Source organism: Heptranchias perlo, chromosome 7, assembly GCF_035084215.1.
Source record: "Heptranchias perlo isolate sHepPer1 chromosome 7, sHepPer1.hap1, whole genome shotgun sequence".
Lineage (NCBI taxonomy): Eukaryota > Metazoa > Chordata > Chondrichthyes > Hexanchiformes > Hexanchidae > Heptranchias > Heptranchias perlo.
In genome coordinates, this window is record NC_090331.1 from 82,170,702 (window position 1) to 82,191,233 (window position 20,532).

At 51.7% G+C, this 20,532-nt stretch overlaps 1 protein-coding gene across 2 annotated transcripts in view; it reads right to left on the minus strand.

Moving 5' to 3' along the window:
• Positions 1 to 20,532, minus strand: part of LOC137323908 (hyccin 2-like) — a 49,066-nt gene that overhangs the window by 21,127 nt on the left and 7,407 nt on the right. For both annotated transcript variants that reach the window (XM_067987987.1, XM_067987986.1), the window contains exons 4-7: positions 14,272 to 14,352; positions 10,709 to 10,824; positions 7,979 to 8,074; positions 1,283 to 1,399 (exon numbers count right to left, since the gene is read on the minus strand). In XM_067987987.1, coding sequence (XP_067844088.1) covers positions 1,283 to 1,399; positions 7,979 to 8,074; positions 10,709 to 10,824; positions 14,272 to 14,352 — 410 coding nt within the window. The remainder of the gene's footprint in view (positions 1 to 1,282; positions 1,400 to 7,978; positions 8,075 to 10,708; positions 10,825 to 14,271; positions 14,353 to 20,532) is intronic.

Sequence of the window (20,532 nt, forward strand, 5' to 3'; positions counted from 1 at the left end):
GATTCTCTGGCTACAACTGGATAGACAAGAATGGAATCAGGCGAGGGCAGTCCCACCTGTCAGGACAATGGAGGAGAGGCGTTGGAGGAGGATGGTATGGTCAACTGTGTCACAGGCTGCAGACAGGTCAAGAAGGATGAGGAGGGATAGTTTACCATGGTCACAGTCACATAGGATGTCATTTGTGACTTTGATTAGGGCCGTTTCAGTACTGGGGCAGGGGGAAACCTGATTGGAGAGGTTCAAAAGTGGAGTTGTGGGAAGATGGGCACAGGTTTGGGAGGTGACAACACATTCAAGGACTAGTACCAATACCTTTAACAGTACCACCATAAACAGTACCAACACCACAGTACCTGTAGCAATAATAGCATCAACACACAAACAATACCAATAGCATTAGCAATATTACCATTAACAGTACTGTTAAAAGAATCAGTGCCAGTACCAATAGTAACACTAAAAGTACCAGTGAAACTTTTGATAGCTCCCACTGTCTCCTCTCCCACCCCCGGGTCGTCATGGTCGTCCTCCTTCTCCCCTCCTGCCCTCTCAGTGGCCCCCCACCCCTCACCCCCCCTGCCCTCTCAGTGGCCCCCCACCCCTCACCCCCCCTGCCCTCTCAGTGGCCCCCCACCCCTCACCCCCCCTGCCCTCTCAGTGGCCCCCCACCCCTCACCCCCCCTGCCCTCTCAGTGGCCCCCCCACTCTCTCCCTGCCCAATCTCAAGGTTAATAAAGGAATCCAAATATACTTCATGAATTTAAGCAGTTTGCCTTAGCAGCATTGTACAGTGTGGGTAAGGTAATAAACTACTCAGCTACAAATCTACCATCCCTGATGCTTTGGGATTCTGTGACCGTGGAATATCCCACACCGGCCAGTGAACTCTTGCTCCCTGGGACTCAACAACACTGGCACAGCAATACCGACAACAGCGTGCGTGGGAAGTAGTTGGAGCAGGGAAAGTCGAGCTGCGAGATCTCGTTGAGGTTGGGGGCAGTGCTGCCGAGCTTCTGGGGGTTTTGGGGGGTGGGGGGTGGGGCGGCCCCAAAGAGTCGGGCCACTGGTCTGACCCCACGTTTACACTCCAACTTTAGCCATGCAGCAACATGGAAACTTCCTCGTAGTAACGTCAGTGTTTGAAAGCGAACACAGCCTTTGCCAGAGAAAGGACTTTTAATAATACAATGACTTACCTTAGACAGGGTTTACTGCTGGCAACTACAGTAATAAGTAGGTGAGTAAACAGACAGTATCAACCCCACCCCTTCCTACTCACATTGTATGATAGACACCAGTCAGCATCTGCACCATAAACTCTGGGTCCAGCACCACCCGACCACAAGTCTCACTCCACACCTTCTGCCGTTGTCGTGGAAACCCAGTAATACACAACCTATTGATAGGGAAGAGCCAGGTATTAGTAAACAGCATGTTACTCTGGTGCAACACAGATTCACTCAGTTATGGTTATTAAATGCAGAACTTTAACCTGTCAACACAAGGTGGCAAAGTTTAATATTTATTTGTGTAAAACCAGGACAACGGGCTGTCCACAGGCCCGTCAGGTTTATCCAGTCAGTAGTTGAGCCTGACGATTACAGACCAGGAGCAGCCCAGGTGCAGTGTTTGTTGATCTAGGCTGCGGCCTGCATAAGCAGTCAGGGTTCCCAGTCACCCTGACCACAAAATGCAGCAATGACACAGGCTTGGCTGTGATGCACCCATGGTCAACTTAACCATAAGTCACAGTCTCAAGATAAGGGGTCGGCCATTTAGGATTGAGATGAGGAAAAAATTCTTCACGAAGGGTTGTGAATCTTTGCAATTCTCTACCAGAGGGCTGTGGATGCTGAGTCGTTGAGTATATTCAAGACTGAGATCGATAGATTTTTGGCCACTAAGGGAACCAAGGGATATGGGGATCGGGCGGGAAAGTGGAGTTGAGGTAGAGGATCAGCCATGATCTTATTGAATGGCTGAACAGGACGAGAGGCTGTATGGCCTATTCCTGCTCCTATTTCTTATGTTCTTAACCTGCTGACATCAACTGCCAGCGCTCGCAAAGAATCATAGAACTTCACAGCATGGAAGGAATCCATCTGTTTTTCACTCCTGTGCCCTCTCACCGAAAGAGCTCCCCCCTCAGTCCTTTTTCCCTGCCTTCTCCCCATTTGGCCCATTCCCCTCTGCCCCCTCTCTGAAAGAGCTCCCCCCCTCAGTCCCATTCCTGTCCTTTCCCCATTTGGCCCATTGCCTCTGTACCCTCTCTCCTCCCTCCAGGGGGCGTGGGGGAGTAGAGCGGCCTCACCAAATTCCCAGATGCTGCCTCCTCAATGGGGGTGAGGTAAGGAATCCCGAACGCAGGAGGGGGTCAATGAGGTAAATCTAGTCCAACAACAAAAACCAGTCCAGGTATCACACCATCGATAATCGGCACCTGCCCAGGAGATGGTCAAATAATCATGGCAGCGAGAAATGAGATCTGCTCGGTGTTTTGTACAGTGATTCGCCAACACACAGATGGACAGAGTCCCCGGGGGAGGGAGGGAACCCCTCGCCAACACACAGGTGGACAGAGTCCCCGGGGGAGGGAGCGAACCCCTCGCCAACACACAGGTGGACAGAGTCCCCGGGGGAGGGAGTGAACCCCTCGCCAACACACAGGTGGACAGAGTCCCCGGGGGAGGGAGTGAACCCCTCACCAACACACAGGTGGACAGAGTCCCCGGGGGAGGGAGCGAACCCCTCGCCAACACACAGGTGGACAGAGTCCCCGGGGGAGGGAGTGAACCCCTCGCCAACACACAGGTGGACAGAGTCCCCGGGGGAGGGAGTGAACCCCTCGCCAACACACAGGTGGACAGAGTCCCCGGGGGAGGGAGTGAACCCCTCGCCAACACACAGGTGGACAGAGTCCCCGGGGGAGGGAGTGAACCCCTCGCCAACACACAGGTGGACAGAGTCCCCGGGGGAGGGAGCGAACCCCTCGCCAACACACAGGTGGACAGAGTCCCCGGGGGAGGGAGTGAACACCTCGCCAACACACAGGTGGATAGAGTCCCCGGGGGAGGGAGCGAACCCCTCGCCAACACACAGGTGGACAGAGTCCCCGGGGGAGGGAGTGAACACCTCGCCAACACACAGGTGGACAGAGTCCCCGGGGGAGGGAGTGAACCCCTCGCCAACACACAGGTGGACAGAGTCCCTGGGGGAGGGAGTGAACCCCTCACCAACACACAGGTGGACAGAGTCCCCGGGGGAGGGAGTGAACCCCTCGCCAACACATTGATGGATAGAGTCCCCGGGGGAGGGAGTGAACCCCTCGCCAACACACAGATGGACAGAGTCCCCGGGGGAGGGAGTGAACCCCTCGCCAACACACAGGTGGACAGAGTCCCCGGGGGAGGGAGCGAACCCCTCGCCAACACACAGGTGGACAGAGTCCCCGGGGGAGGGAGCGAACCCCTCGCCAACACACAGATGGACAGAGTCCCCGGGGGAGGGAGTGAACCCCTCGCCAACACACAGATGGACAGAGTCCCCGGGGGAGGGAGTGAACCCCTCGCCAACACACAGATGGACAGAGTCCCCGGGGGAGGGAGCGAACCCCTCGCCAACACACAGGTGGACAGAGTCCCCGGGGGAGAGAGCGAAACCCTCGCCAACACATTGATGGATAGAGTCCCCGGGGGAGGGAGTGAACCCCTCGCCAACACACAGGTGGACAGAGTCCCCGGGGGAGGGAGTGAACCCCTCGCCAACACACAGATGGACAGAGTCCCCGGGGGAGGGAGCGAACCCCTCGCCAACACACAGGTGGACAGAGTCCCCGGGGGAGGGAGTGAACCCCTCGCCAACACACAGATGGACAGAGTCCCCGGGGGAGGGAGCGAACCCCTCGCCAACACACAGGTGGACAGAGTCCCCGGGGGAGGGAGCGAACCCCTCGCCAACACACAGATGGACAGAGTCCCCGGGGGAGGGAGTGAACCCCTCGCCAACACACAGGTGGACAGAGTCCCCGGGGGAGGGAGTGAACCCCTCGCCAACACACAGATGGACAGAGTCCCCGGGGGAGGGAGCGAACCCCTCGCCAACACACAGGTGGACAGAGTCCCCGGGGGAGGGAGTGAACCCCTCGCCAACACATTGATGGACAGAGTCCCCGGGGGAGGGAGCGAACCCCTCGCCAACACATTGATGGACAGAGTCCCCGGGGGAGGGAGTGAACCCCTCGCCAACACACAGGTGGACAGAGTCCCCGGGGGAGGGAGTGAACCCCTCGCCAACACACAGGTGGACAGAGTCCCCGGGGGAGGGAGTGAACCCCTCACCAACACACAGGTGGACAGAGTCCCCGGGGGAGGGAGTGAACCCCTCACCAACACACAGGTGGACAGAGTCCCCGGGGGAGGGAGTGAACCCCTCACCAACACACAGGTGGACAGAGTCCCCGGGGGAGGGAGTGAACCCCTCGCCAACACACAGATGGACAGAGTCCCTGGGGGAGGGAGGGAACCCCTCGCCAACACACAGATGGACAGAGTCCCCGGGGGAGGGAGCGAACCCCTCGCCAACACATTGATGGACAGAGTCCCCGGGGGAGGGAGCGAACCCCTCGCCAACACACAGATGGACAGAGTCCCTGGGGGAGGGAGTGAACCCCTCGCCAACACACAGATGGACAGAGTCCCCGGGGGAGGGAGCGAACCCCTCGCCAACACACAGGTGGACAGAGTCCCCGGGGGAGGGAGTGAACCCCTCGCCAACACACAGGTGGACAGAGTCCCCGGGGGAGGAAGCGAACCCCTCGCCAACACACAGGTGGACAGAGTCCCCGGGGGAGGGAGCGAACCCCTCGCCAACACACAGGTGGACAGAGTCCCCGGGGGAGGGAGCGAACCCCTCGCCAACACACAGATGGACAGAGTCCCCGGGGGAGGGAGCGAACCCCTCGCCAACACACAGGTGGACAGAGTCCCCGGGGGAGGGAGCGAACCCCTCGCCAACACACAGATGGACAGAGTCCCCGGGGGAGGGAGCGAACCCCTCGCCAACACACAGGTGGACAGAGTCCCCGGGGGAGGGAGAGAACCCCTCGCCAACACACAGGTGGACAGAGTCCCCGGGGGAGGGAGTGAACCCCTCGCCAACACACAGGTGGACAGAGTCCCCGGGGGAGGGAGTGAACCCCTCGCCAACACACAGGTGGACAGAGTCCCCGGGGGAGGGAGTGAACCCCTCGCCAACACACAGGTGGACAGAGTCCCCGGGGGAGGGAGCGAACCCCTCGCCAACACATTGATGGATAGAGTCCCCGGGGGAGGGAGTGAACCCCTCGCCAACACATTGATGGACAGAGTCCCCGGGGGAGGGAGCGAACCCCTCGCCAACACACAGGTGGACAGAGTCCCCGGGGGAGGGAGCGAACCCCTCGCCAACACACAGGTGGACAGAGTCCCCGGGGGAGGGAGTGAACCCCTCACCAACACACAGGTGGACAGAGTCCCCGGGGGAGGGAGTGAACCCCTCGCCAACACACAGGTGGACAGTGTCCCCGGGGGAGGGAGTGAACCCCTCACCAACACACAGGTGGACAGAGTCCCCGGGGGAGGGAGTGAACCCCTCGCCAACACACAGGTGGACAGAGTCCCCGGGGGAGGGAGCGAACCCCTCACCAACACACAGGTGGACAGAGTCCCCGGGGGAGGGAGCGAACCCCTCGCCAACACACAGATGGACAGAGTCCCCGGGGGAGGGAGTGAACCCCTCGCCAACACACAGGTGGACAGAGTCCCCGGGGGAGGGAGCGAACCCCTCGCCAACACACAGATGGACAGAGTCCCCGGGGGAGGGAGCGAACCCCGCGCCAACACACAGGTGGACAGAGTCCCCGGGGGAGGGAGCGAACCCCTCGCCAACACATTGATGGACAGAGTCCCCGGGGGAGGGAGCGAACCCCTCGCCAACACACAGGTGGACAGAGTCCCCGGGGGAGGGAGCGAACCCCTCGCCAACACACAGGTGGACAGAGTCCCCGGGGGAGGGAGTGAACCCCTCGCCAACACACAGGTGGACAGAGTCCCCGGGGGAGGGAGCGAACCCCTCGTCAACACACAGATGGACAGAGTCCCCGGGGGAGGGAGTGAACCCCTCGCCAACACATTGATGGATAGAGTCCCCGGGGGAGGGAGCGAACCCCTCGCCAACACACAGGTGGACAGAGTCCCTGGGGGAGGGAGTGAACCCCTCGCCAACACACAGATGGACAGAGTCCCCGGGGGAGGGAGTGAACCCCTCGCCAACACATTGATGGATAGAGTCCCCGGGGGAGGGAGTGAACTCCTCGCCAACACATTGATGGATAGAGTCCCCGGGGGAGGGAGTGAACCCCTCGCCAACACACAGGTGGACAGAGTCCCCGGGGGAGGGAGTGAACCCCTCGCCAACACACAGGTGGACAGAGTCCCCGGGGGAGGGAGTGAACCCCTCGCCAACACACAGATGGACAGAGTCCCCGGGGGAGGGAGTGAACCCCTCGCCAACACATTGATGGATAGAGTCCCCGGGGGAGGGAGCGAACCCCTCGCCAACACACAGATGGATAGAGTCCCTGGGGGAGGGAGTGAACCCCTCACCAACACACAGGTGGACAGAGTCCCCGGGGGAGGGAGTGAACCCCTCGCCAACACACAGGTGGACAGAGTCCCCGGGGGAGGGAGTGAACCCCTCGCCAACACACAGGTGGACAGAGTCCCTGGGGGAGGGAGTGAACCCCTCACCAAAACAGTCTCGCAGCACTCTGATCTAATGTGCTTTGCCCTGTAGTATTACTGAGCATCTATCTCACTCCCCACCTCTGCTCCTTGGATTCCACACGAAAAGATGGAAATTTAATTTCTTCGACATTTCACTTCACAAGATGAATGTTATATCTGTTACTCTCCCCCACAAGTCATTTTGAAAATGAATGTTAGATGTCGAACCGGAATGGATCAGGACAACAAATAGAAACAGCGGCCTGGAGATGGTGCAGGAAATTCGACCAGCTGTGTCAGCTATGGCTCAGTGGTAGCACTCTCGCCTCTGAGTCAGATGCTCGTGGGTTCAAGTCCCACTCCAGAGACTTGAGCATAAAATCTAGGCAGACACTTCCAGTGCAGTACTGAGGGAGTGCTGCACTGTTGGAGATGCCATCTTTCAGATGAGACGTTAAACTGAGGTCCTGTCTGCCCTCTCAGGTGGACGTAAAAGATCCCACATCACTATTGGAAGAAGAGCAGGGGAGTTCTCCCCAGTGTCCTGGCCAATATTTATCCCTCAGCCAACATTAATAAAACAGATTATCCAGTCATTATCACATTGCTGTTTGTGGGATCTTGCTGTGCCCAAATTAGCTGCCACGTTTTCTAACATTACAACATGACTACACTTCAAAAATACTTCATTGGCTGTAAAGTGCTTTGGGACATCCTGAGGTTGTGAACGGTGCTATATAAATGCAAGTCTTTCTTTCAATAAAAGGTAAAACATGATAAAATATTACAGGGTTTGTTCCATTTCCCAGCTGATGGAGTCAAGATACTTTCTACTGCTTCTGTTCGTTGAGGCGAGAGCTTCAACCTCTGCTTTTTGATATGTCCCTGGGTACAGGATGCTTTAGTGCAGCTCGACACGACCTCACATCCAGACCTTCAGCTGTGATAATCTCTTTGCTTTCTCTCCTGTTATTTTACTGTTCTCTTTAAAAGGTACGACTCAGCTCCCCTGTTTATTCTCGATTCTCTCTCTGTCCTCGTACCAAGAGCAGGACAGTGAGCGGCAATGCGGGGCCACTTGAAAGCGCGCATCCCCAGTACTGCACTCCACCGCTGCCCTCCCTCAACTAAATGACTATTTTTGAAGTGTTGTTTAAAATAAATCTTGATTCCCCACTATTAGTGCAAGTTATACTTTTTGAAGCAACACTTACCTCGAGCACACACTACACAGGGAGCGGTAGGAAGAGTTGGGCATGCAGACAACTGCAGAATTGTAACACAACATGAGGAAACTCAGCACTTCAAACCTGAAAAAAGCACACACATATCGTGGAACTTTATATATTTGTATAAAAGTATTTCATGTTATAAATGTAAGGCCACTTGCATAATGAAGCATTCCTTCACTAGCCTCCTGGACCTTGTCCAACACATTTTATACGACACTATCAAATCACTACCTTCCAGATCCAGTTACAGCGAGACTCTACAGTGTGACTTTGGGCATTTGTGAAGCGAAGACTAGCAACGGCTAATATCGCACCAACGGGTAAGGGGAACATTACGAACTACCTTGCTGCATCCATACAACCTGCACACTGGCACTTCTACCAAGGTGGCCTGGCAGCCATCGGCCGATCTGGCACTTCCATTTCCCAAACCAGCCAACCTGCGGCTGTCTGAGTAAAGGCATCAGCTTGGTGCCAAAGTAGGGCAGTTTTGTGCTTTAAAAAAAAATTCTCAGGATGCGGATGTCGCTGGCAAGGCTGGTATTTATTGCCCATCCCTAGTTGCCCTCGAGAAAATGTTGGTGAACTGTCTCCTTGAACCGCTGCAGTCCGTTTGGTGAAAGTACTCCCACAATGCTGGTGGTCATGATGTTGTTTAGATTTCAGGTGCAGAAGAAGTGAGCAGGAAGCTGAGACTGCTAAACTCATTTCATGTGGGACCCTTACAGCCAACAAACAGAGCAGAATTTCAAGGTCCAGAATTTGAGAACCAAGGTCTGAGGTGTGAAAGGCCAGTGTCCAACTCACTGTGCCACCCCATGTACCTGAAAAGTAATTAAACTCACTAGTCCTTCCATATCCAGAGAGATACTCAATAAACAGGGCTCCCTGTGCTCCGGAGTACTAAAGCACAGAAATCGTGTGGAATTTCCTCCCAACGCAGTGGAACCAATACTTTGTGCTCTTAGTCTGAATGGTGTCAGGTGATTTAACCCCACTGATCTGCAGCTTCTCAGATCCCAATACGTTTCACACTTCGTACTATTCACATAGAAATACATGTAAGGTATAGCACAAACAGGCCATTCAGCCCAACCAGTCTGTGCCAGCGTTTACCCTTCACGCGAGCCAACAGATCTAATCACATTTACCTATCCCGTTTCCATATCCCTTCAATCCCTTTTCCTTCATCCACCTGTTTAATCTAATTTTGAATGTTGATAGTTTCTGCCTCAACCACTAACCCTGGAAGTGAATTCCACAGCCTCACAACTCTGTGTGAAGAAGTGTCTCCTGATCTAAATCTCCTACATTTAACCTTGTATCTATGGCCCCTGGTTCTAGGCCTTTTAACTACCGGAAACAGACTGCTTCTATCTGCACCGTCCCATCATTTTAAACACTGCTATCATATCACCGTGATCGGCTTTGTTTTATTGAAAAAAGACCTAATTTTTCAAGTCTTTTGTTTTAACTGTACCAGATGTGATGTGCAGGATTAAATAACCTTGCAGATCTGAACTCCTTAATCAGCTCTTTTTGCAGAAGCTGTGGGGGCAGAGGCCGAGCAACACATGGGGGCAGAGGCCGAGCAACACATGGGGGCAGAGGCCGAGCAACACATGGGGGCAGAGGCCGAGCAACACATGGGGGCAGAGGCCGAGCAACACATGGGGGCAGAGGCCGAGCAACACATGGGGGCAGAGGCCGAGCAACACATGGGGGCAGAGGCCGAGCAACACATGGGGGCAGAGGCCGAGCAACACATGGGGGCAGAGGCCGAGCAACACATGGGGGCAGAGGCCGAGCAACACATGGGGGCAGAGGCCGAGCAACACATGGGGGCAGAGGCCGAGCAACACATGGGGGCAGAGGCCGAGCAACACATGGGGGCAGAGGCCGAGCAACACATGGGGGCAGAGGCCGAGCAACACATGGGGGCAGAGGCCGAGCAACACATGGGGGCAGAGGCCGAGCAACACATGGGGGCAGAGGCCGAGCACAGTAAGCCAGTTTACCCATTTTTCTAAGCAGAAGTTGATGTTTAGCACTGTTTTAATAATATGCTGAGACTGATATGTACACAGACACTGGACAGACTTGCTGTGGGAACTACAGTCTCATGCTATAAAACCTTAGGTCACCATAACCCCTAGAACGACTACTGACTAGGACGGGGCATTGGATCATGCCTCCAATCTAACACATGCCATGCTGTTACAGGGCGGTGCCAGGCAGAGGCCACCAACCTGGGGGGTGGGAAGGAGAGACACCTCAGTTCACTCTCTTAAATGTCTTGCACTGGCAGAGAACTGGAACCAGGCCTTTGATCAACCTCTGGATTGGGATGGGCAGAGCGGGGGGGTGGCAGAGTGAGGGGCAGATGCAGAGTGGGAACACAAATAAGATCAAGAAAATTTAAGTTAGGACACAAGCTGAATGCACACAGACTTAATTATATCCATGTGATTTATATCAATTAGTGTTAATTGTATTCAGGTGGTGGGTATCAATTGCAAACTCTCTTGTATCCATTTATAAGAGAGCTGATCTCGGGTGTGGTGTGGAGCTCTGTGAATAAAGGCTTGGAAGCAACTCAAGACTAGGCTCTAGTATTCTATTCCTTCACCACCTGGCCATCAAATTTATAATAGCTGCTGTAGAGGCACAGGCCCAGAATGGAGAGCCCAGTTGGTGTGGTGATCCACTTACCTGTTCTGTGCTGTGAAGTTCTCCCTCTGAGGGTGAAGGTCACTGTACACCACTCGGATTAGGCCGTGCTGGCTAAGTGCTCCTTCTGTCAGGGCCATGGAGCCTATACTTGAAGGCTGCGTTAACACAAAGTGAGAGGCTTTCACATATTTGTGTATGGGCATGTACTGATGCTTTCTGGATTATTCGTCCAGTAACAATGAGTTCAAATCCCACCATGGCAGTTTAAGAATTTGAATTCAGTTTAAAAAATCTGGAAATAGAAAGCTGGTATCAGTAAAAGTGACCATGAAGCTGTCTGATTGATGTAAAAACCCAACTGGTTCATTGATTTCCTTTAGGGAAGGAAACCTGCCCACCTGCCGGCCTTGCCAGCGACGCCCACATCCCGAGAATTATAAAAAATATTTACAGCCTCATGCTAGCTTTCCAACAAACCTTTTTGCCCCTCGGGTTCCTCCTCTTCTAAAGGCTCTGATTCTTGCTGAGTCACAACTTAACTTCATGTGTGAGCTGATATTGAATGGCCAGGCTATTCAACTGAGGGGAGCAGTGTGCCCTAGTCCAACGCTGTCCTCAACCAGCGTCCACACTCTCATCTCTGAGCCAGAAGGTCGTGGGTTCAAGTCCCACTCCAGGGACTTGAGACCATAATCTAGGCTGACACTCCAGTTGAGTACTGAGGGAGTGCTGCACTGTCAGAGGTACCGTCTTCCGGATGAGACGTTCAACTGAGACCCGGTCTCACTGGTGGTTCAGGTGGACGTAAAGGATCCCATAGCACTATTCGAAGAGCAGGGGAGTTCTTCCCGGTATCCTGGCCAATGTTTATCGCTCAACCAATATCACAAACAGATTAACAGTCATTCATCTCAATGCTGTTTGTGGAACCTTGCTGTATGCAAACTGGTCCATTTTGCTGCAAAACACCAAAGACTACACTTCAAAAATAATTCTCTGGCTGTAAAGTGCTTTGGGACCTCCTGAGGTCGTGAAAGGTGCTATAAAAATGAAAGTACTTTCTTTCCTTTTTCATTCAATTAGTCCTCAAAGGATGGGATATTCAAGTAAGGCGCAGACTCAAGCGAGTGACAGAACCCCTGGGCCTTGAACCCTTCACCTTCCGGTTGTGGGGGAGCTGCTGGTTCACAGGGAGCTTCCATCGTCTCCTTGTCACAAGTAATCCCTATGCAAGTGCAACTCCAATAGAATTCAACACTGGTGAAGGTGGGAGACTCCAAGGCTGAACGGGATAAGCCACGGGAGGATTTGAATATACTCGGGAATTGGGCAGACAGGTGGTAGATGTAGAGAAATGCAAAGTGCTTCATATGGGGACAAAAAAAAACAGGAAGGAACTTTTACTTAAAATGGAAAGACAATGCACAGATGGAATCACAGGTTATATGGAGGTCAGCCATTCAAATACCCAAAGAGATGGCTGCGTGGGAGTGCCAGGTCCTATATGGAGGAAGCTTCCTGTTTGGAGAGCAAAGACCCTACAAGATGGGGAATATTTCAGAATGCTCCACGCCCTGCTGTGCTCTAACGCAGCAGGATATCGGAGACAGGAGGAAGCAGCGTCATCTGTCAGAAAACCCATCTGCCAGGATAAATCTGCCGACGTCACCCCGCTGTTAAAAAAAAGATTGCAACCTGCAGAATGCAGCTGTGGAATGACCTTTCACCAAAGCACTGGGCTTCCTTCCAGCAATACCCATTGTGCAGGTCTCTGCTCAGATCCCAGCTGTCCTTGACCTCCGATACGTTGGGTAAACAGCTGACGTGTCTGGCTAACGCACTTTGTTTGCTTGTTATAAAAGTAAAGGGCGCAGTGAACATCCATATATTGAAAGGTGCCGTTTTAAGGTCCAGTCAGTGAATAGACAGACAATCGGGGTGGGCGGGGGGAGTCCCCAGGGTCTCCTAACCCAAATTAAATAAACCACCTTCAGAAAGAAATCTGGTCGAGGTGCAAGAACCGCTCGATCCCACTGCCAGAAACACGAAGGGCTGATGGACCAGCAGTGCCTGCACCTCACTAACGCTGAGTTGGAAGAAAGAACTTGCATTTATATAGCACCCTTCACAGCCTCAAGGTGTTCCAATGCGCTTTACAGCCAATGAAGTACTTTTGAAGTGTAGTCACTGTTGTAATGTAGGAAACGCAGCAGTCAGTTTGCACACAGCAAGATCCCACAAACAGCAATGAGACAATGACCACAAAGTCTGTTTTTAGTGATGTTGGTTGAGGGATCAATATTGGCCAAGACAACGGGGAGAACTTCCCTACTCTTCTTTGAATAGTGCCACGGGAACCTTTATGTCCACCTGAAGGGGCCGCGGTTTAACGTCTCATTCGAAAGATGGCACCTCCAACAGTGCAGCACTCCTTCAGTACTACACTGAAGCCTAGATTATGGGCTCAAATCTCTGGAGTGGGGCTTGAACCCACGACCTTCTGACTCAAGAGCAAGTGTTTAGGATCTGGAATGCACTGCCCGAGGGGATGGTGGAGGCAGATTCAATCATGGCCTTCAAAAAGGGACCTGGATAAGTACTTGAAAGGAAAAAATTTGCATGGCTACGGGGATAGGGCGGGGGAGTGGGACTAGCTGGATCGCTCTTGCATAGACCTGCGTGGACTCGATGGGCCGAATGGACTCTTTCCGTGCTGTAGCCTTTTTATGATTCGGAGAGGCGAGAGTGTTTCATCTATACTGACATCTAAATTTCTAGGTTATGCTCCATAAAATAAAACGTGTTTGAAGCAGTGTGCTCAGTTTGCATAGCACGGTTAATGAGTTTTGTTAGTACATGCCTGTTATCAGGAGGGGAATTCTTATCTTAATCTCAAAAATCTTATCAAATGGTGCTGAAAGTCCCACTGATGCAGAATGTTTCTTGGCTTTGAATTTTCCCCATTTTTAGAAGCTGCATTAGTCTTATTGTGTTCCTGTCAAGTCATATGACCTTGCTGCTATCTCACAGAGCTATTAAGCCATAAGCTCCAGGACAAGATCTTGTGAATCCGGGTGTTTGGATAGTTCCTGAGCATTACTCTCTTTCTCCCCTCCACTCCCCCCATCCTTCCACCCACCACAGGCGCTGACTCAGGCTGGGTACATCTCCCCAGGAGCTGACTGCTCTCCAGTGACCTGGACAGTGAGTATCATCGTGATAGAGCCTCAGCTACCCTGAAACCCACACACCTATTTGTTAGCTGGGATTACTGGACAGAGTTGGATCCCAATCTGGATTTTTTTTGCACTATAGTCCAGGGTTGAGCAGACCAATTGTTATACTCCAAACGCTGCCCTGATGGAGGTCTACTCACCTTACACAGGCCAGGGACAGATCAGGGCCTTGTGGTGTCTCAGCTGAGTAACAGAGTGGCTGTTTGTTCACCACCCCCCCCCTCCCACCCCAGAGAAAGCCACTCACCAAGTTTTTAAAAAAATCTCACAAAACATGAAGCTGTTGAGATAATTGCACAATCCCATGTTACAGAAACCTCTGGATACAGAGCAAGGTGAATGATGGGTCCACAGGAAGGCACTCACCTCGTGATATACTGATGGTTTGGACAGTGATGGAATTGTGAAGGACAAGACTTTATTGTTTCCATCTCTATCGACTATCTCCTGTGAGAAAAATGAAATGAATGGGTGTTACTAGCTCCCATTTCACAGTAAAATAGTTTCATTTAACACGTCTGTCGCGGTGCATTATCAAAAGAGGTTTGACAGGGCTTGAAATGACTGTAGCATAGCAACAAGCTCCAGAAACCGGTCAGACTGCCCCACTGTTGACTTGATGAATCACGAGGTCAATCACATCTGCTACAACAGGGTGAAACCAGCGAACTCAACCAGAGAATACAGACTCCCAAATCCAGCCCTGCTCTGCTCAACCTGAACCTTCCCACAGAAACCAAGCACAACCCAACTCAACCTGAACCGTCCCCAACACCCAAACCCAGCCCAACCTGAACCGTCCCCAACGCCCAAACCCAGCCCAACCTGAACTGTCCCCAACACCCAAACCCAGCCCAACCTGAACCGTCCCCAACACCCAAACCCAGCCCAACCTGAACTGTCCCCAACACCCAAACCCAGCCCAACCTGAACCGTCCCCAACACCCAAACCCAGCCCAACCTGAACTGTCCCCAACACCCAAACCCAGCCCAACCTGAACCGTCCCCAACACCCAAACCCAGCCCAACCCGAACCATCCCTAATAGCCAAACCCAGCCCAACTCAACCTGAACCTTCATTTTGACACCAAAAACCCAATCCAGCTCAACCAGGAAAGCACACATGCAAGAATGAGCATGGTGCAGAGGAGGAAGATGCAAAGAGTGGAGAGAGTGTGAATGAAAGAAAAAGAATGATAGCATGAGTGCGACAGAGAACGATAGAAAGAGAATGAGGAAGCATGACAGAGAGAACAAGAATGTGACACCATTTCAATGTGCAATCTTATTAAATTAGAGAGTTGGACAGTTTATGCTCATGGTCAGACTGGGTCAGCTGATGTGTCACTGGCTGAGGCCCAGCTAGAGTACCACTTGTGGTCAGTGATAAAAGAGTGCACGCACTCAAACTGCTGTTCAGTAGCTTGAAGCAGGAGCATTATGACTTGTTTGCAAAGGAGAAGAAATGCTTCAAGATGACACCAGCTATGGAAGTGCACCAGTCCAAAGGACTGGTGACACCTGCCATAGGGGTGTGCTGACTCCCCACGGCAGCTGATGTAGCTGTCAGGTGACTGTGCGAGGGTATTCCTGCCCACACAAGACAAAATGAGATTCTGGAATTTATAGAGGGCAATGAATGTAAAAGTATGGAAGTAATGCAGAGTTTTATATTTTTCCTTTAAGTACTTACCTAATAGACTTTTAAATTATGTTCTAGTCTCTGCCTTAATTGCCTCTTGGGGTAAAGCATTCCCTATTCTAATAATCCTAGGTGAAAACATTTTTTCCAATCATCCCTGTTCATTGTTCCAGGTGTCAGCTGTGGCACAGTGGGTAGCACTCTCACTTCTGAGTTAGAAGGTTGTGGTTTGGAGCCCCACTCCAGGAACTTGAGCATATAATCTAGGCTAACACTTCAGAGCAGTACTGAGGGAGGTGTCGTCTTTTGGATGAGACGTTAAACTGTGGCCCCGTCTGCCTTCTCAAGTGGACATAAGATCCCATGGCCCTATTTGAAGAGCAAGGGCGTTCTCCCCGGAGTTCTGGCCAATATTTATCCCTCAACCAACATCACTAACAAAGATTATCTGGTCATTTAAAAAAATTTGTTCATGGGATATGGGCATTGCTGGCAAGGCCAGCATTTATTGCCCATCCCTAAATGCCCTTGAGAAGGTGGTGGTGAGCCGCCTTCTTGAACTGCTGTAGTCCGTGTGGTGAAGGTTCTCCCACAGTGCTGTTAGGTAGGGAGTTCCAAGATTTTGACCCAGCGACGATGAAGGAACGGCGATATATTTCCAAGTCGGGATGGTGTGAGACTTGGAGGGGAACGTGCAGGTGGTGTTGTTCCCATGTGCCTGCTGCCCTTGTCCTTCTAGGTGGTAGAGGTCACGGGTTTGGGAGGTGCTGTCGAAGAAGCCTTGACGAGTTGCTGCAGTGCATCTGGTAGATGGTACACACTGCGGCCACAGTGCGCCGGTGATGGGGGGAGTGAATGTTTAGGGTGGTGGATGGGGTACCAATCAAGCGGGCTGCTTTGTCCTGGATGGTGTTGTTGGAGCTGCACTCATCCAGACAAGTGGAGAGTATTCCATCACATTCCTGACTTGTGCCTTGTAGATAGTGGAAAGGCTTTGGGGAGTCAGGAGGTGAGTCACTCGTCGCAGAATACTCAGCCTCTGACCTGCTCTTGTAGCCACAGTATTTATGTGGCTGGTCCAGTTAGGTTTCTGGTCAATGGTGACTCCCAGGATGTTGATGGTGGGGGATACGACGATGGTAATGCCGTTGAACGTCAAGGGGAGGTGGTTAGACTCTCTTGGAGATGGTCATTGCCTGGCACGAATGTTACTTGCCACTTATGAGCCCAAGCCTGGATGTTGTCCAGGTCTTGCTACACGTGGGCTTCATTATCTGAGGGGTTGCGAATGGAACTGAACACTGAGCAATCATCAGCGAACATCCCCATTTCTGACCTTATGATGGAGGGAAGGTCATTGATGAAGCAGCTGAAGATGGTGGGGCCTAGGACACTGCCCTGAGAAACTCCTGCAGCAATGTCTTGGGGCTGAGATGATTGGCCTCCAACAACCACTACCATCTTCCTTTGTGCTAGCTATGACTCCAGCCACTGGATATTTTGTCCCCTGATTCCCATTGACTTCAATTTTACTAGGGCTCCTTGGTGCCACACTCGGTCAAATGCTGCCTTGATGTCAAGGGCAGTCACTCACCTCACCTCTGGAATGCAACTCTTTTGTCCATGTTTGGACCAAGGCTGTAATGAGATCTGGAGCTGAGTGGTGCTGGCGGAACCCAAACTGAGCATCAGTGAGCAGGTTATTGGTGAGTAAGTGCCGCTTGATAGCACTGTCAACGACACCTTCCATCACTTTGCTGATGATTGAGAATAGACTGATGGGGCTGTAATTGACCGGATTGGCTTTGTCCTGCTTTTTGTGGACAGGACATACCTGGGCAATTTTCCACATTGTCGGGTAGATGCCAGTGTTGTAGCTGTATTGGAACAATTTGGCTGGAGGTGCGGCGAGTTCTGGAGCACAAGTCGTCGGGGCCCATAGCCTTTGCTGTATCCAGTGCACTCAGCCATTTCTTGATATCACATGGAATGAATCGAATTGGCTGAAAACTGGCTTCTGTAATGGTGGGGATATTGGGGAGGCGGCCGAGATGGATCATCAATTCGGCACTTCTGGCTGAAGATGGTTGTAAACGCTTCAGTCTTGTCTTTTGCACTCACGTGCTGGACTCTGCCATCATTGAGGCTGGGGACGTTCACAGAGCCTCCTCCTCCAGTTAGTTGTTTAATTATCCACCACCATTCACGATTGGATTTGGCAGGACTGCAGAGCTTTGATCTGATCCGTTGATTGTAGGATCACTTAGCTCTGTCTATAGCATGTTGCTTCCGCTGTTTAGCATGCATGTAGTCCTGTGTTGTAGGTTCACCAGGTTGGTACCTCATTTTTAGGTACACCTGGTGCTGCTCCTGGCATGCTCTTCTACACTCCTCATTGAACCAGGGTTGATCATCTGGCTTGTTGGTAATGGTAGAATGAGGAAAATGCCGGGCCATGAGGTTACAGGTTGTGCTGGAATACAATTCTGCTGCTGTTGCTGATGGCCCACAGTGCCTCATGGATGCCCAGTTTTGAGCTGAGAGATCTGTTCTGAATCTATCCCACTTAGCACGTTGGAATGCCACACAACACATTGGACGGCGTCCTCAGTGCTGTTTGTGGGATCTTGCTGCGCGCAAATAGTCTGCTGCGTTTCCTACATTACAACAGTAACCACACTTCATAAGTACTTTATTGGCTGTAAAGCACTTTGGGACATCCTGAGGTCATGAAAGATGCTATATAAATGCAAACTCCTTCTTGCAGATGGGGTGAAGGGCGAGCAGCTGGGTGAGCAGGAGTTTAGAATGGTTGCTGGATGTGTGGGGAACATGAAGCAATGTTTCGCTCAACTTGCCGAGGTGAATTACATGGAGGAGGGTGGTTTGCAGGTTGTTTTGTGTGAGCAGAATGAGTAATGCTTTGTCTTGTGTTGTCTGTCTGTACATGCTGTAAACAGGCTAGGTGTTGTGGGCATTCTGGGAGGGATGTAGTTCAGAGCAGGTTTATGGCACTTGCACTCAACCTGAGCGTATGAACAGATTTGTTTCTAAACCCGTGTAATCTCTGGTGGGTCAATCAGCCTCTATCAGTCACGGGGTAGAGTAACCTGCAGTAACGAACAACCCTCCTGAGTCCTTTATGAAGCTGCACAGCAACTCAGAAATTTGAATTATTTGTAAACTCAAACTCTGACCATAATCGTACTCAGAGTGGAGATAAACCTTTCAGCCAGTCGCTACGTTCACATCTCATTCATTAACTGTGTTCACATCGCTCTCTCTCCGTCTCTCCTTGGACTCTGAGCTTCCAACACTGTAGTATCACAATATAATACAGCACAGGAGGCGGCCATTCGGCCCATTGTGCCTGTGCCAGCTCTTTGGTAGTGCTCTCCAATTAGTCCCATTCCACTGCTCTTTCCCCATAGCCCTGCAAATTTTTTCCCTTCAAGTATTTTTTCCAATCACCTTAAATCTGTGTCCCTTGTTTACTGACCCTTCTGCCACTGGAAACTGTTTCTCCTTATTTATTCCATCAAAACCGTTCATGATTTTGAACACTTCTATCAAATCTTGCCTTAACCTTCTCTGCTCTAAAAGGAGAAAAACCTCAGCTTCTCCAGTCGCTCCACATAACTAAAATCCATCATTACCGGTACCATTCTAGTAAACCTCTTCGGCACCCTCTCTAGGGCCTGTAATTACAGCATTCCTCATTTCCTCAATATCCCACTACAAGTGAATGTTCCAACAGGATGGGGAGAGGAGTCAATAGTTTAGCCCTACCCGTTCACCCAGGATAGGAACAGGGCCACAACTGAACATAACCTCGAGCTCTCCGAACTAGACCATGGGAGGACACCAACAGGCTGGGATTCGATGGCCTGTTTCTGTACTGTAACAGACTGGGCTTCGATGGCCTGTCTCTGTACTGTAACAGGCTGGGCTTCGATGGCCTGTTTCTGTACTGTAACAGGCTGGGATTCGATGGCCTGTTTCTGTACTGTAACAGGCTGGGATTCGATGGCCTGTTTCTGTACTGTAACAGACTGGGATTCGATGGCCTGTTTCTGTACTGTAACAGACTGGGATTCGATGGCCTGTTTCTGTACTGTAACAGACTGGGATTCGATGGCCTGTTTCTGTACTGTAACAGTCTGGGATTCGATGGCCTGTTTCTGTACTGTAACAGACTGGGATTTAATACGGCATTGTTACATTAAAAAGGCAGAAGCCTCTGAGAAACGTGAAAGATCCCAACAAATTCTCTCGAGAACCAGACAAGGAGCGCTCTCATTATCTGGTGATGAACCACACATGGTACTGGTCAGAACCTAATTCACTGATCTGCGCTGACCGATGCTTTACCTGAAATGGAGAACCGCAAAAGTACTGTACACTGACTCTATATCCCGTCTGTATTGGACCTGCAGGACACTACTGTACACTGACAGTATGTCCTGTCTGTATTGGATCTCCAGAGCACTGTATTGTACACTGACTGTATATCCTGTCTGTATTGGATCTCCAGAGCACTGTACTGTACACAGACAGTATATCCTGTCTGTATTGGATCTCCAGAGCACTGTACTGTACACAGACAGTATATCCTGTCTGTATTGGATCTCCAGAGCACTGTATTGTACACTGACTGTATTGGATCGCCAGAGCACTGTATTGTACACTGACTGTATTGGATCGCCAGAGCACTGTACTGTACACAGACAGTATATCCTGTCTGTATTGGATCTCCAGAGCACTGTACTGTACACCGACAGTATATCCTGTCTGTATTGGATGTCCAGAGCACTGTACTGTACACCGACAGTATATCCTGTCTGTATTGGATCTCCAGAGCACTGTACTGTACACAGACAGTATATCCTGTCTGTATTGGATCTCCAGAGCACTGTATTGTACACTGACTGTATTGGATCGCCAGAGCACTGTATTGTACACTGACTGTATTGGATCGCCAGAGC